At 36.5% G+C, this 13,473-nt stretch overlaps 1 protein-coding gene across 1 annotated transcript in view; it reads right to left on the bottom strand.

The window, feature by feature from the left end:
• Positions 1–1,945: 1,945 nt before the first annotated feature.
• TC2N (tandem C2 domains, nuclear) overlaps positions 1,946–13,473 on the bottom strand; it is a 46,137-nt gene continuing 34,609 nt past the window's right edge. The window contains exons 10-12 of the mRNA XM_082681980.1: positions 10,075–10,189; positions 7,030–7,229; positions 1,946–5,012 (exon numbers count right to left, since the gene is read on the bottom strand). Of these exons, the coding sequence (XP_082538106.1) occupies positions 4,902–5,012; positions 7,030–7,229; positions 10,075–10,189 (426 nt within the window). The 3' untranslated portion in view covers positions 1,946–4,901. The remainder of the gene's footprint in view (positions 5,013–7,029; positions 7,230–10,074; positions 10,190–13,473) is intronic.

The raw sequence follows: 13,473 nt of genomic DNA, 5'->3' as shown, positions 1-13,473 counted from the left end.
GTATCTTTTAGCCATTTGAGAATGCATACAGACCTTTCTTTCTAGACATCTACTGCTATTATCAGAGTCCTATGGTTTAATATAGCTATATAGTTGCTATAGTTATTTGATTTAACTTAGTTATCGATTTTAATAAAATACTGTTATTTTAGAAATCAGACTTTTTATACATGAAAAGGTTTAAAAATCTGTAACTACTAAGTTAAAAAATTTTTCCATGAGGAAATTACTGAAAATGTAGGCAGCATTCATCTTCAAATAATTCATCACCCATAAAATATAATCTAATTTTATAGAGCTACATTAATTCTTGTAAACAAATAAACAGAAACTCAATAAAATAGAGTTGGAAGACCAGAAGGGGGAGCTCTCATGCCCTGCAATGCTAGCAGAGCCCAACAAGAAGGAAGACTCCTCTTCTTTCCTGGCAAGGACTCAGCCAATGAAAAGCCATGGACTCTTTGTTTATGGTAGCCCTCCCAACTTCCTTTTCCTCTCTGTAAAAGTGTTCTCCTTTGCTGGCAGGCGGGGACTTGCACATGACTCACCATGTAGCCAACCCCAAGTTGCAATCTTCTGCTGATCCCAAATAAATCCACCTTTCCTAGAGAAATATCTGGCAGTTTTGAATAAAAAATGTTGTCATATCAGTAAACAAAGGACACTGTCATCAAGCTGCCCGAGACAGTGAGCCCTTAGGGAACTCAGGACAGAGACAAACGGGCTGCACCCAGAGAGAACTCAGGATGGGAAAGCACAGGATACTGGCCCCAGAGAGCTGAGGTGCACATCAGAGGAATGAATTCAATGAGCCTTGCGTCTTTCCACACACAGAAAAGTACTAAACTCCTTGAGATGCCTGGTTTTCTTTGGTTAACTGTAGACTTTTGATGTCCTGACTACCTGGTCCTCGCTGCAACAACCCCTATATACCCTGGCTCCTCCCTTACCTCTTCGGGGCAGTCCCTCAGAACTATCTGAGAGGCTGTCTTCTGGGCTTGAAATCCTCAGAAAACCACTGAATAAAACATAATTCTCAACTTTTATGTTGTGTATTTTTTTTCAGTCAACACAGTCTATTTATTTCAGGTCAACACTCTTTAATACCTTTTTAAGTCTTAAATCCGTATTTCAAAATGGACAGGTACTTCATATATATCCACTTTTCATAACTCTCTTCTCAGTGTTTCAGCAAGAACTTCAAGCATTTGAAATTTACTGTTGAACAAGAATTACAACTAACATACCAGAAGAACACTAGGAGGTATCTGCTACAGTTAATTTTATGTGTCAGCTTGATTGGCCAGGGTGCCCAGATTAAACATTATTTCTGGGTGTGTCTGTGAGGGTATTTCCGGATGAGATTAGCACTTGCAGCAATGTGGGTGGGCATCTTCTAATCTGTTGAGGGCCTGAAAAGAACAAAAGGCAGAGGAAAGAGGATTTGCCCTTTTTTTTTTTTTCTTGCCTCACTGCTTGAGCTGGGACTTCTCATCTCATCTTCTCCTGACCTCAGACTGGGATTTATACTATTGGTTCCTCTGGTTCTCAAGCCTGTGGACTTGGACTGAATTATACCACTGGCTTTCCTGGGTCTCCAGCTTGCATGGCAGATTGTGGGATTCCTCAGCTTCCGTAAACATAAGCCAATTCCTCATAATTAAAAGAAAACTTATATCTCCCTCCCTAGCTATCTATCTTCTATTGCTGCCATTTCTCTGGAAACCCTAATACAGTTGACCCTTGAACAACACAGGTTTGAACTGCACAGGTCCACTTACATGCAGATTTTTTTCAGTGAGTACATTCTCCAGTACCACATAATGCAAGGTTAGTTGAATCTGTGAATTCAGAACCACAGGGGGCCAAATATAAAGTTATATTCAAGTTTCAACGGCGTTGGGGGTGGTAACCCTAAGCCCCGTGTTTTTCAAGGGTCATCTGTGAACATTCTCACAACTACTGTAGATACAGACGTTTTATCTGGAACTTCCTTCAATACACCCTACCAAACAACAAAAGTAAACATACAGCTTTGAAATATCCATTACTGCCATAACATAAAGAGTTGAAATTTATTGCAAATTTCCGAAATCCTTCATAAAAAAACAATTATTTGATTAAACAGTGGAAATTTTTGTTGGGAAATATAGTTTCTGTACATTAGTATCAGAGAAATTCACATAACTGCATTCAAACAGAAGATCAGTTTAGGTTATTTTCAGACCACAATTATGTAACTTACTTCAAAATCCCACTGGTTCCCTCTGAACAGTCTGATAAGAGCTTATCTGATATACTTCAGTGGTAAGTTCTCTAGTTCTGCTAAAAAATCATACAAAACCAAACAAAAGCCAAACAGAGATGTTATGTTTTGATATGGACTGCAGCTATTTAATCGTATTAATCTGAAGACTTATAAATAAATACACTGTTAGGGATTAGCACTGTGCAAACTATCAGCTATCAGTGTGAGTTCTCCATGGCTTTCTCTGGTTACCAAGTATCATTTTGGTTCTCTCTCATTGTTATTAGTGGGTAAAGGTCAAGAAATGCCAACTAAGTACAAAGAGAAGTGATTTTTTTGCATAGTATCTCATTTTTTATTACCAGTTTCTAATGTTTTTCTCATAACATGAGTAGTTATTAAGGAAACAATATCACCTGTATTCAGTACCTCTTCATCTGAAAAAGGCTTAAGTAAACACTAATTAAAATATCTGGGATCTTAGTTGTCAACACTTCTCTAACTGAAGTCTTTTAAATAAAAAGGTTTTCTTTTAATTTTTTTATTTACCTAGAATTCTAAGGCATACAAGAAACCAAGAAGTCATACCTTTCCTTCAAATTATACATTACACACATATTGTAAAAATATTGAAAATTAAATAATTAGAAATTGCATTAAATACATGACTACTTATAATAAATTTAGGAATTGAAAGCATTACTAGAACACAAAAAAGCTGCTCAAATAAAATTCTAGCTTTTTTTAAACAATAAAGTCTGTTACTTATCTAAAAGCCAGTAAGTACACTTCTTTCTTTGGTAGCTATTAAAATGGTTGTGTTTGCAGAGGATTTGTAGGGCAGTGAAACTACTCTGTATGATATGAGTGGTGGATACAGGTCATTTATGTATTTGTCAAAACTCACAGAATGTACAACATAAAAAGTGAACCCTAATACAAACTATGGAGTTTGGGTGATGATGCGTCAATGAAGGTTCAGTGACTTTAACAAATGTACTACTGTGGTGGAAGGTGTTGATAGTGGGGGAGACTGTATAAATGCGGGGGTAAAGGGTATATGGGAACTCTCTGCACCTTCCTCTCAATTTTGCTGTGAACCTAAAATTGCTCTAAAAAACAAAGTCTATTTTTAAAAACTCTTTTAAAATAGTTGCCATTTGTCTCAAAGATTCAAAATACCACCACAAAAGGTGATTTTTCTCTTGAAAGTCCATGTGAGTACTCACTAATATGCCATTTTTCACAAATCTAAAAAAAATTATTTCAAAATGCAGTGTCAGAGAGTACCTGTCAACATCCCCGGTACACCATAAACTCTAGGCACCAGAAGCAAAGGGCATGTAAAGTATGTACATTTTGTAGCTTGAGAAGGTGGTACCTAGGAAAAGGGGAATTAGTGTTTATTTGGGAAAATCTTAATGAGATACACAGAACAAGAAACGAAAAAGGCATGCTTAAGTTACAGCAAAGTATACTTGTGGCCTGAAATATCACTATCTATCTCTTGGCACGTGTGGTACAAGGTAAGAGAGAAAGAAAAATGGAAGATGAAGCACTTAGTCTACCCATTAGCAAAAATAAAGTCACTACTTTCCAAGATCAGGGATGGTGTTATTGGTTTCTCCAAACAACTGTGCTTTTTGGTCATAGCTTGTCTGACCAACTAAACTGAAATTATCCCTACATACTGAGTTGTAATGAGTACCCGAGAGAAACTGCAACAGAAAATATTTATTTGCTACATAATGTTATCATGTATGGCCAGTTTTAAAATACAGGAACATATTCTAATGTGGATTATAGAACAAGCAATTTATATTTAAAAAACTAAAACCAAGGAAGTGATTATCATAAAATATTAAATTTGCTACTTAAGCTCATTTAATTCTGCTAACTAGGATGGGCCATATGGATGATAACCTTATTTCAACTCCAATTAAAACAAAGAGGATGTGAAGGAGGAAACATAGCAAAATGTGTGTACACTGGGTTTCCAATTAAACTTCAACCTTCTGGTGTTTCATTTATTCTTGCGAAAATGTAGTTTTCTATATCTGAAGTTTCTTAGAGATAAATAGCTTACTAAGTGGCAATGTGATGACTTAAGGGTAAGTAATGATAAACACAGGCCACAAACTTTCCCCAAATGAGACGAGTTGAAGTGGTTCAATTCACTTTTGCTTTCTGAGGGAAAATATGTAGCGAGGGGTTAAACAGTGGAGTTAAGATCTAATCAATCTTGACTAGCACTGAAACAGTGGTAAAGCCTAGTACTAACAGAGACTTGATATAGTGGATTTTGAATATCTATGTAAAGCTTTAAAAAGCCTATAAACATAATATAGCAGCAACTATCTATGATTGATATTCCCATTGACTTTATAATTTATTTAGTTGCCCTAGTAATACTACCCATTTATTTTATTGTCTATTTCGGCCAGTTTTAAAGCATTTCCTTTACTTTGGATATCTGGTAAAATTCATCCCATTTTTTACCAAGTTTGATTTTCTATTAGATCCATTATATACTATAATTATGGCCTCCATAAATAAATTGATAAATGTACTGATCTGTCTCTTCAAATTGGTAGCAAATTGAAAGTCTTCTAAAAGAATGTCAAGTTTGTCACCAAATTAATGTGCAGGGTCTTCAAGATGGATTTAATTTGTGCCACTTGATAACAACCTTTTCTGGATTTTTAACTGTCTCTTTCCACTGGTTCGCTGCTTCAATGTTATTACTGTCTTCACTTATCCAAATCTGTAAAGGAACAGTACACTCATTAAACTTAACACAATAATGGTAACTGAGTTCAAACCATTAATTACTCTTACTAATGAAAGACAGCTGGACGTTTGGTTTACATATTTTCAACTAAACATCTTTTCATTTTTCCAAAAGTCTGATTTCTCTCTTTGAAACTTGATGTTAAAACACTTAACCTATTTAGTCACTGAAGACTATTTTATATGACCCAATTCAATTTAAAAATTCAATGTGAGATATTACAAAATCACTTCCTCCAAAACGGTTATTAGTATCCTTTCTTTCTCAATAAATCTAGGAGCTCAATTTAAAATTGATTCCAACTACTCAAAAACATTTTTGTAAAGATTGAGACTAATCATGATTTAAACTGATTGGTAAGGAATGTGCATTTTAAGTATCTTTTACATTAAATAAAACTGTAATTTTAATTGAAATCTAATAGTCATTCTTCATACCAAACAATTTCATTGAACCTATCACTTATGTAACTTTATATAACAGATGTGAATGAACTTGGGAAAACTGTAAAGCATTTTGCAAATATAAGATATCACATTGTATGTTATGTATCACGAAGACAAGGTGAACAAGGACACAAAACAACCTGAATCCTCAACTCAGTTACAGCACTAACAAATGCTGTTACTTTGGAGTTAACTTCTTTGAGACTCAGTTTCTAATTCTTTTAAATAAAGAAATTGGAGCAGGGCACTCCAAAAAGGTTTGGTTTTCAAACTTTTTTCTCTAAATTTCTTGGTCTGAAGAACTTTTCCTTCAAATAAAATCTTACAAAACACCCCAACATATGAAACAGATAACATAAGAGTGTGTTGGCGGATAGAGGAGTGGGAGACCTTGATTTCACATGTGCCTGCCCCACCATGGTGGCTCCTGAGGCTACCAGAGGAGCCAGAGGGAACAGATGGCCAACAGGAACCTTCCAGAATTATTACTCTTCACTAAAATCTCAACCAAGAAAGTGGAATCACCAAAAAAGTTATCCTGAAAATCATCTGTCAGGTAAATCTATTCCATTCATACATGGTAGTTGAGGCTTGACAACATGCGAAAACTTTAACTGAATTCATTTCATAGGCCTCACGACTTTGAAAAGTTTGCTAGTTATACTAGGTCTTGAGTTCAAACTCTTTTCCAAATAAGAATAGATGAAGAACAACAGAACTATAGTATTTCTGACAAATATTTTAGGTAAAATATATGAAGTGAGTGAGAGTATCAATCTTTGAAAATTCACATATAATTTGAAGATTACAGGTAGACTGCTAATAACATCTTGTCAAGTAGAAGCCTTTAGACTAATAATACAGATTTTGGAATTTAAGCGTGAGTCAAACAATTGTAATTAAGATAAAAGATACTGGACAGCTACCAGTAACTCATTTAGAGTAAAGAAAGAACTACGAAAGGAAACAAGTTCCTGTAGGACTGGCAAGTAAGCAAGTGTTATGTTGTCTTATACAAATTACTATGAATTTTTCAATAGATTAATCCAGATGACAATACTGACTAAATAATATCACAACCACTGTTAAAATCGATGTTTTCTAGGAATTCAAATCTAACACAATTCAGCTAATAGCATACAGAGTTAAACATTAAATTGAACATGACACAGAATAAAGTAAGTTGGATACCTTAAGTAAGCCTTAAGAAATTTGACTGAAATACTTAGTGTTCCCTCCTTCACAAGGAACGAGTCAGGAGTACTGAAAAACTGATCTTTCTTACTGATTTTAAAGTTGAAAAGCTCAGGAGAAAACTTATTTTAAGATAAGAAGCCTGACTGCTCAGAAATTCCAACTATTTTTGTATTAAAGCAGAAAGCCTGACAAGATTTGATTTTTGTGGTGAAACTGAATTTTAATTTATGATGAACAATTTTACTCTATTCAACCTCAAATTTATCCTGTATTCCCTTTGTTAACCAACTGTTTAAATGCATAGAAAAGTGCAAGGATAGAACATGAGATAAAAACTCCCTACTAACCTGCCCCACAAAGTGTCTTCTTCCTACAGAGCTTCGACTGTAAAGCTTAATGAGAAAAGTAATTTCTTTTTCATTTTGTATAAGTGGAAAAATCATAGTCTCTCCCCACTTTACTCTTCCATTGGAGGCCTTCAATAAACGTGTCTTCTTCTTATAAATCAACTCTCCCGAGCTAAACATTGCCACCTTCACAAAAAAACCTAAAGAATAAGAAATTTTGATAAATAAAAAATTTTAAATGTCATATAAAGAAATATATCCATATATTGTCATAAAAATATCAATAAGCTACTTTTAAAGATCTGATGAGCTAACTGCCATAACAGGAAATATCTCTAGTAAATTTTATAATTATTATCATAATTTATAAGTAACTACTCTAACCTTAAATGAATTTACTCTTCCTCTAAGCTGGATGCCCTTAAAGACTGGAACTGCAGACATAAATAACAATCAGCAGCAAAGGAGTACACATTGAAAAGGATTATACAAAAGAGAGGTGCCAACTCTTTGGAGAGTTGGAGGAATTTATTTCACAAATTTATATAGGTAAAATTCTTTGCTTGAGACTCCAGAAGTTAAACATATGCCCACTAGAGAAAACCTATTCTTTAAATAAGTTTGAGATGTAGAGCTTCCAGTAATGGTAGAATAGCTTTTACAGACTAACCTCTCATAGATGACAATTATAAACTCTGGGGAAAATATGAAAAACAACTGTTCAAGATGCTAAACATTGACGAAAAGCAGAAAGAAACTAGAGGAGAGTCAACTCTTAAAAGATGAGAACTTCACTAAGTAAAATTCAGGTTTATACAGTTTTTCACCTAAGCCTGCTCCCCAGTCTGACATACAGTGCTTACAACTCGAGCAAAAAGTGCAGTCTGACTAATTTGAGAAGTGATGGTACAGAGCTGGGGCTGCCAGACAGCAAGAAAGTAAAGAGAGAGTTTCCAGAAAGGAGGGAGCCACAAAGTAAGAACTGGGGCTGACCATTATTTATAAAATGGAGATCACTGGTAATCCTGATTAGCAGTTTTGATTAAAGGAAGATACCTGTTAATGTAATAAATTGCACTGTTTTGTCCTTGTTTCTCAGAATTAACCCTATATAGTCTTGGTAATTTAACTTATTCTTTTAATGCCAACTTGGACTTTACTTGCTTTTTATTTTATGATTTTTCCATCTATCTACATAAGTGATGGTAGTCTATAGCTATTTTTTGTGTATGCTGTCCTTTCTGTTTTGATAGCAAGAATATGCTAACCTCATAAAGTTACTTTTTCCATCTTTTTTCATGCTGTGGAACAGCTTATACAGAATAGGAATTATATGTTCCTTGAAAGTTTGGTAGGATCTGCCAGTAAAATCATCTTGGCCTCTGCTTTTATTAGAGGCAGTTCTTTTTTTTTTTTTTTTTTTTTTGCGGTACGCGGGCCTCTCACTGTTGTGGCCTCTCCTGTTGCGGAGCACAGGCTCCGGACGTGCAGGCTCAGCAGCCATAGCCCATGGGCCCAGCCACTCCGCAGCATGTGGGATCTTCCCGGACCGGGGCACGAACCCGTGTCCCCTGCATCGGCAGGCGGACTCTCAACCACTGCGCCACCAGGGAAGTCCTAGAGGCAGTTCTTTAACTACTTTTACATGGTTATTGTTCTATTGATTCCTCTCTCTTCTGGAGTGAATTTCAACAGTTTTTTTCCTCAGAAAATCATTTATTTTATATAGCTGTTCAAATGAATTGGCACAGTTATTATTGGTATTGTCTTCTGTATTTATTTATTTTTATAAATTTATTTATTTATTTACTTTTGGCTGTGTTGGGTCTTCATTGCTGTGCGTGGGCTTTCACTAGATGTGGCGAGCAGGGGCTACTCTTCGTTGTGGTGCGTGGGCTTCTCATTGTGGTGGCTTCTCTTGTTGCGAATCATGTGCTCTAGGCACGTGGGCTTCAGTAGTTGTGGCACATGGGCTCAGTAGTTGTGGCGTGCAGGCTCTAGAGCGCAGGCTCAGTAGTTGTGGTGCATGAGCTTAGCTGCTCTGTGGCATGTGGGATCTTCCCAGACCAGGGCTCGAACCCGGGTCCCCTGCATTGGCAGGTGGATTCTTAACCACTGTGCCACCAGGGAAGCCCTCTTATTTATTTTTGAATATATTCTGAGATTCAAAATTGAAATTATATCCTCTTCCTTGTCTATGTTTTATTTTTTGCTTGATCCAGCCTACTATAGGTTTGTCTATTTTAATATTCTTTTCAAAGAAAAATCTTTTGGTTTTATTGATTTTGTGGGTTTTTTGTTGTCCCCGTATTTATCAACTTCAACTTTAGCTTTAATTTCTACTTCTACTTTCCTTTGTGTTTGCTGTTGTTTTTCTAGCTTCTTGGACTGTGCTCAATTGTATTTATTTTGTAATTACTTTGTAGTTACAGTGGACATTCATTGCTTCTACCTACCTCCTGATACTTTCTCTTCTTCTAGTAGGAAAGAGGAACACTCTTAGTCCTACTCTTAGTCCTTTAGGTAGGACTGACCTCAAACCTCCCACTCCAGCGGCAGCCATGTGAAGCAGCCCTAGACAACCAAAATATCAGAATCCCTGGCTGTGCTCAAAGGCACAGGCGAGAAAGTATTTTGAGGTTTGTATCTGATATTTTCAGTTTTTTTTTAAATTAAGTTTCTAGTTAGCAGCGTATCCAAAAAAGGGTACAGACCTAGAGAGAGGATAAATTATCTAGGCTGGTGAAATATAGCTGACAGTCTTCTGGACACTCAACCTATATTAACTAATGAGCTAAATAAAGAATAGCATCAAATGCAAGAAGGTCACAACTGGGTAAGAATCAAGAGACCAGTGGATTAAGGTAGACACAGTGGCTAGTAATTTGAAATCCAATAAAGTAATTTTAAGTTAAAAGGTAAGTATGTAAGTTAACTAACAAATGTAACTAAGATTTTAATCTTCACTGTAAGAAACACAGGAAAAAACTACCTTTTACAAATATTTTCTGAAGATTCCACTTTGAACCACTTTGACATACTTACTCAAAGTCAGGGGTGTTGATGAGCTTGGAAGGTATTGAGCCTCAAGAATTTGTAACTGAATTCTGCTATTTACCGCTTGAAAACAAGTCCCCAGTTCAAGTTCTGCATGGCAAACCTGCATATTAAAAGAGTGTCATTTGCTAATCAAGAATAAAGTTTTGGCATATTTCAAAAATTCAATAATAAAGAGCTAAAGTTAGAAATTTTGAAAGCACTGCTTTTTACTGACACACAAAGCTCAGTGTTATAAGAGAAGGGAAGGTTAAGATAAATGTCATGGATTCTGTCAATATGAGGTACTTACTGACTTTCATAAATTCTGATTATATAAGTTACACATACATACTGATCCTTCAAAATCAGGGAAACCAAAAGACAATTCAAATTAAAAAAAAAAAATTAGGGCTTCCCTGGTGGCGCAGTGGTTAAGAAAGAATTCACCTGCCAATGCAGGGGACATGGGTTTGAGCCCTGGTCCAGGAAGACCCCACATGCCACGGAGCAACTTAAGCCCGTGCACCACAACTACTGAGCCTGCACTCTAGAGCCCTCGTGCCACAACTACTGAAGCCCGTGTGCCTAGAGCGCATGCTGTGCAGCAAGAGAATCCACCGCAATGAGAAGCCCACGCACCGCAAGGAAGAATAGCCCCCGCTCACCGCAACTAGAGAAAGCCCATGCACAGCAACAAAGACCCAACACAGCCAAAAATAAATGTATATAAAAAAAATTAAATTCCTAAAAAGCTTTACTAGAGAAAATGTCAGTGAAATAAACACCAAAAGAGCATATTTTCAAAAGACTTAAATGTAGTCATTTGAATGATTTTTTCAGAATGTATGAAATATGATAAAAATGTTATATATGAAACGCATCATTATTTCTTCATTTGTAGAAATCAGAGGTAGTGTTACCAAAATCAGAAGACAAAGGATTACAATGAACAGATTTGTGGATTAAGAGCTGAATTACTATGCTAAATGAAAGCAAGCCAAAGATGAAAGTTGGCAAGAAGGAAGCTAGCAAAAGTGATGAGGCAGTAAATAATAAGGAAAAGGTCAAAGAAAACCTGAGGCAAACAATATAATGAAGGAGATTTAGCAAGGGGGAAAAGCTAAAATGTGCTCTTCAGTATTGTTAAGAACAGAAGAAAGTAATTTGTCTTACACAAGCCAACCTATTTACATGGATTCCAGCATCCTTGGAGTGAAAAATAAAAGAGAGAAACATAAGTCGGCCAAATACAAAAACATTACTGTTCACATGATGAAAAGAGTAAGTATGGGATTAAAGAAAGAACATGTTAACAGATCTCACTAGGGCGCAGCACAGACTGACACAAAAGTCTTTGCTAGTATTGATTCCAACAAAGCTATAAAACAGCTGACTGATACTTCATCAAGCGATTTATATTTGATAATCACGCAGTATTCCCCAGTAACTGAAGCATGGATCATAAAAAAGAACTTTCTTATGTACATGCCATTGACTGAATCTTGGATATTTTCTTAATACAATATTCTGTAATGGTCAAAATAGCCAAAATTGGTCATGCCATAAGAAATCAAAAGATACAAAGTGAAAAGTGAATCACTTAAAAGTATAAAATCGGGCTTCCCTGCTGGCGCAGTGGTTGAGAGTCCGCCTGCCGATGCAGGGGACACGGGTTCGTGCCCCGGTCCTGGAAAATCCCACATGCCGCGGAGCAGCTGGGCCCGTGAGCCATGGCCGCTGAGCCTCCGCATCTGGAGACTGTGCTCCGCAACAGGAGAGGCCACAACAGTGAGAGGCCCGCGTACCGCAAAAAAAAAAAAAAAAAAAAAAAAAAGTATAAAATCATCTGTTGAGGTTACACTCCCTCTTGAAAAATCTAAAATGATGATAAAAATTGTCTACTTTAGCAATAAATGCTGAATTCTAATAAATAAGTGAATGTACAGCTTTTGCTTTTAATCAGAATAAGGATGGATTAATAAATCTTTTTACATGAACTAATTTTGGTATCCATATATAACACCTTTGCTGATTAAAAAAACAAATGTTGCAGTCCTTGGCATTTAAAAAATACAGTTATTTATTGTTTACAAGATACAAAGGAAACCATGGATAACATTTTTTCATTAATTACTTTCATTACGGTTTTGTACCCACGATATAATAACACTTATGAAAACATCTAAAGGTGGCAAAACTTCTCTTAGTGTTTACACACTTGTAGAGTTTCACTCTCATAAAACAGAGCAGCACTTGGCAATGGATTTACCATTTCTTACTTGCCAAGGTTATTTCATAAATTCAATTTATATTCCAAGATATTAATTCAGATCATGAAAAACTATTCAAAGTGGTTTTCAATCTCATAATAACCAAAAAATTAAAATTCTAATCGATTAGTAGGTATACATGAAGAGCATTTTTAATGAGCACAAAACTGTGGAAGATAAAACAGACGACCTCTGTTCCTGAACAATGTATCATTTTTTAAAGAAAAGAGAACTTTTTGAGCTTCCTGGATAAAATGTTAAGCATAATTAAAGAAATTCCTTATCTGGTGGTTTTTGAGAATATCCTCTTAGGGGGACAATACATAGCTGATAAAAGATATTTTCACATATTGAGGTCTGGGGAAGTCATTCTGGCTTATACATGAGTTAACTTGAATTTTATGCTATAACGAAAACAGCCTGTTTGTGGCCTATCAAGCATACATTGTATATCTGCTTTAATTATTAAAGAAAAGGGCGCACTGCCCAGAAGTAAAGAATGTCCATGTTAAAAATAAAGATTAGGGCTTCCCTGGTGGCGCAGTGGTTGAGAGTCCGCCTGCCGATGCAGGGGACACGGGTTCGTGCCCCGGTCCGGGAAGATCCCACATGCCGCGGAGCGGCTGGGCCCGTGAGCCATGGCCGCTGAGCCTGCGCGTCGGGAGCTTGTGCTACGCAACGGGAGAGGCCGCAACAGTGAGAGGCCCCCGTACCGCAAAAAAAAAAAAATATTAAATGCCTCCCTTCCTGGGATGCCACTGCTGGTCCCCCATCCAGGATAAGATTCCCTTCCCAGGTGCCAAGGCCATACTGACTTGCTGTGCACATGCTGTAAACCCTGAAGGAATGTATCCCTGACTCGTTTGATGTTTTTTTTCTGACAAGATATAAAACTGTGCTGAAAACCATGCTTCTCCAGAGCAGTTCCTCAGAGTTATCCGAGAGGCTGTTTTCTGGGCTATAGTCCTCAGTTTGGCTCAAATAAAACTCTTTTCGATTCCTATTATAGACTGTTAATTGATCATTTTCTTCGACATGGTAAAGAGAGCTGGCTGTGGAATCAGAATACCTCGGTTCAAATCCTGATTCCCCAACAACAGGCTGTATTCAGGCAAGTGCTTCAAGGTCTTGCTCT

This window comes from Grampus griseus, assembly GCF_964374135.1.
Source record: "Grampus griseus genome assembly, chromosome: 2".
In the NCBI taxonomy this organism is placed as follows: domain Eukaryota; kingdom Metazoa; phylum Chordata; class Mammalia; order Artiodactyla; family Delphinidae; genus Grampus; species Grampus griseus.
The sequence above is the reverse complement of the archived record's forward strand: the minus strand, read 5'-3'. Positions and strand labels throughout refer to the sequence as shown.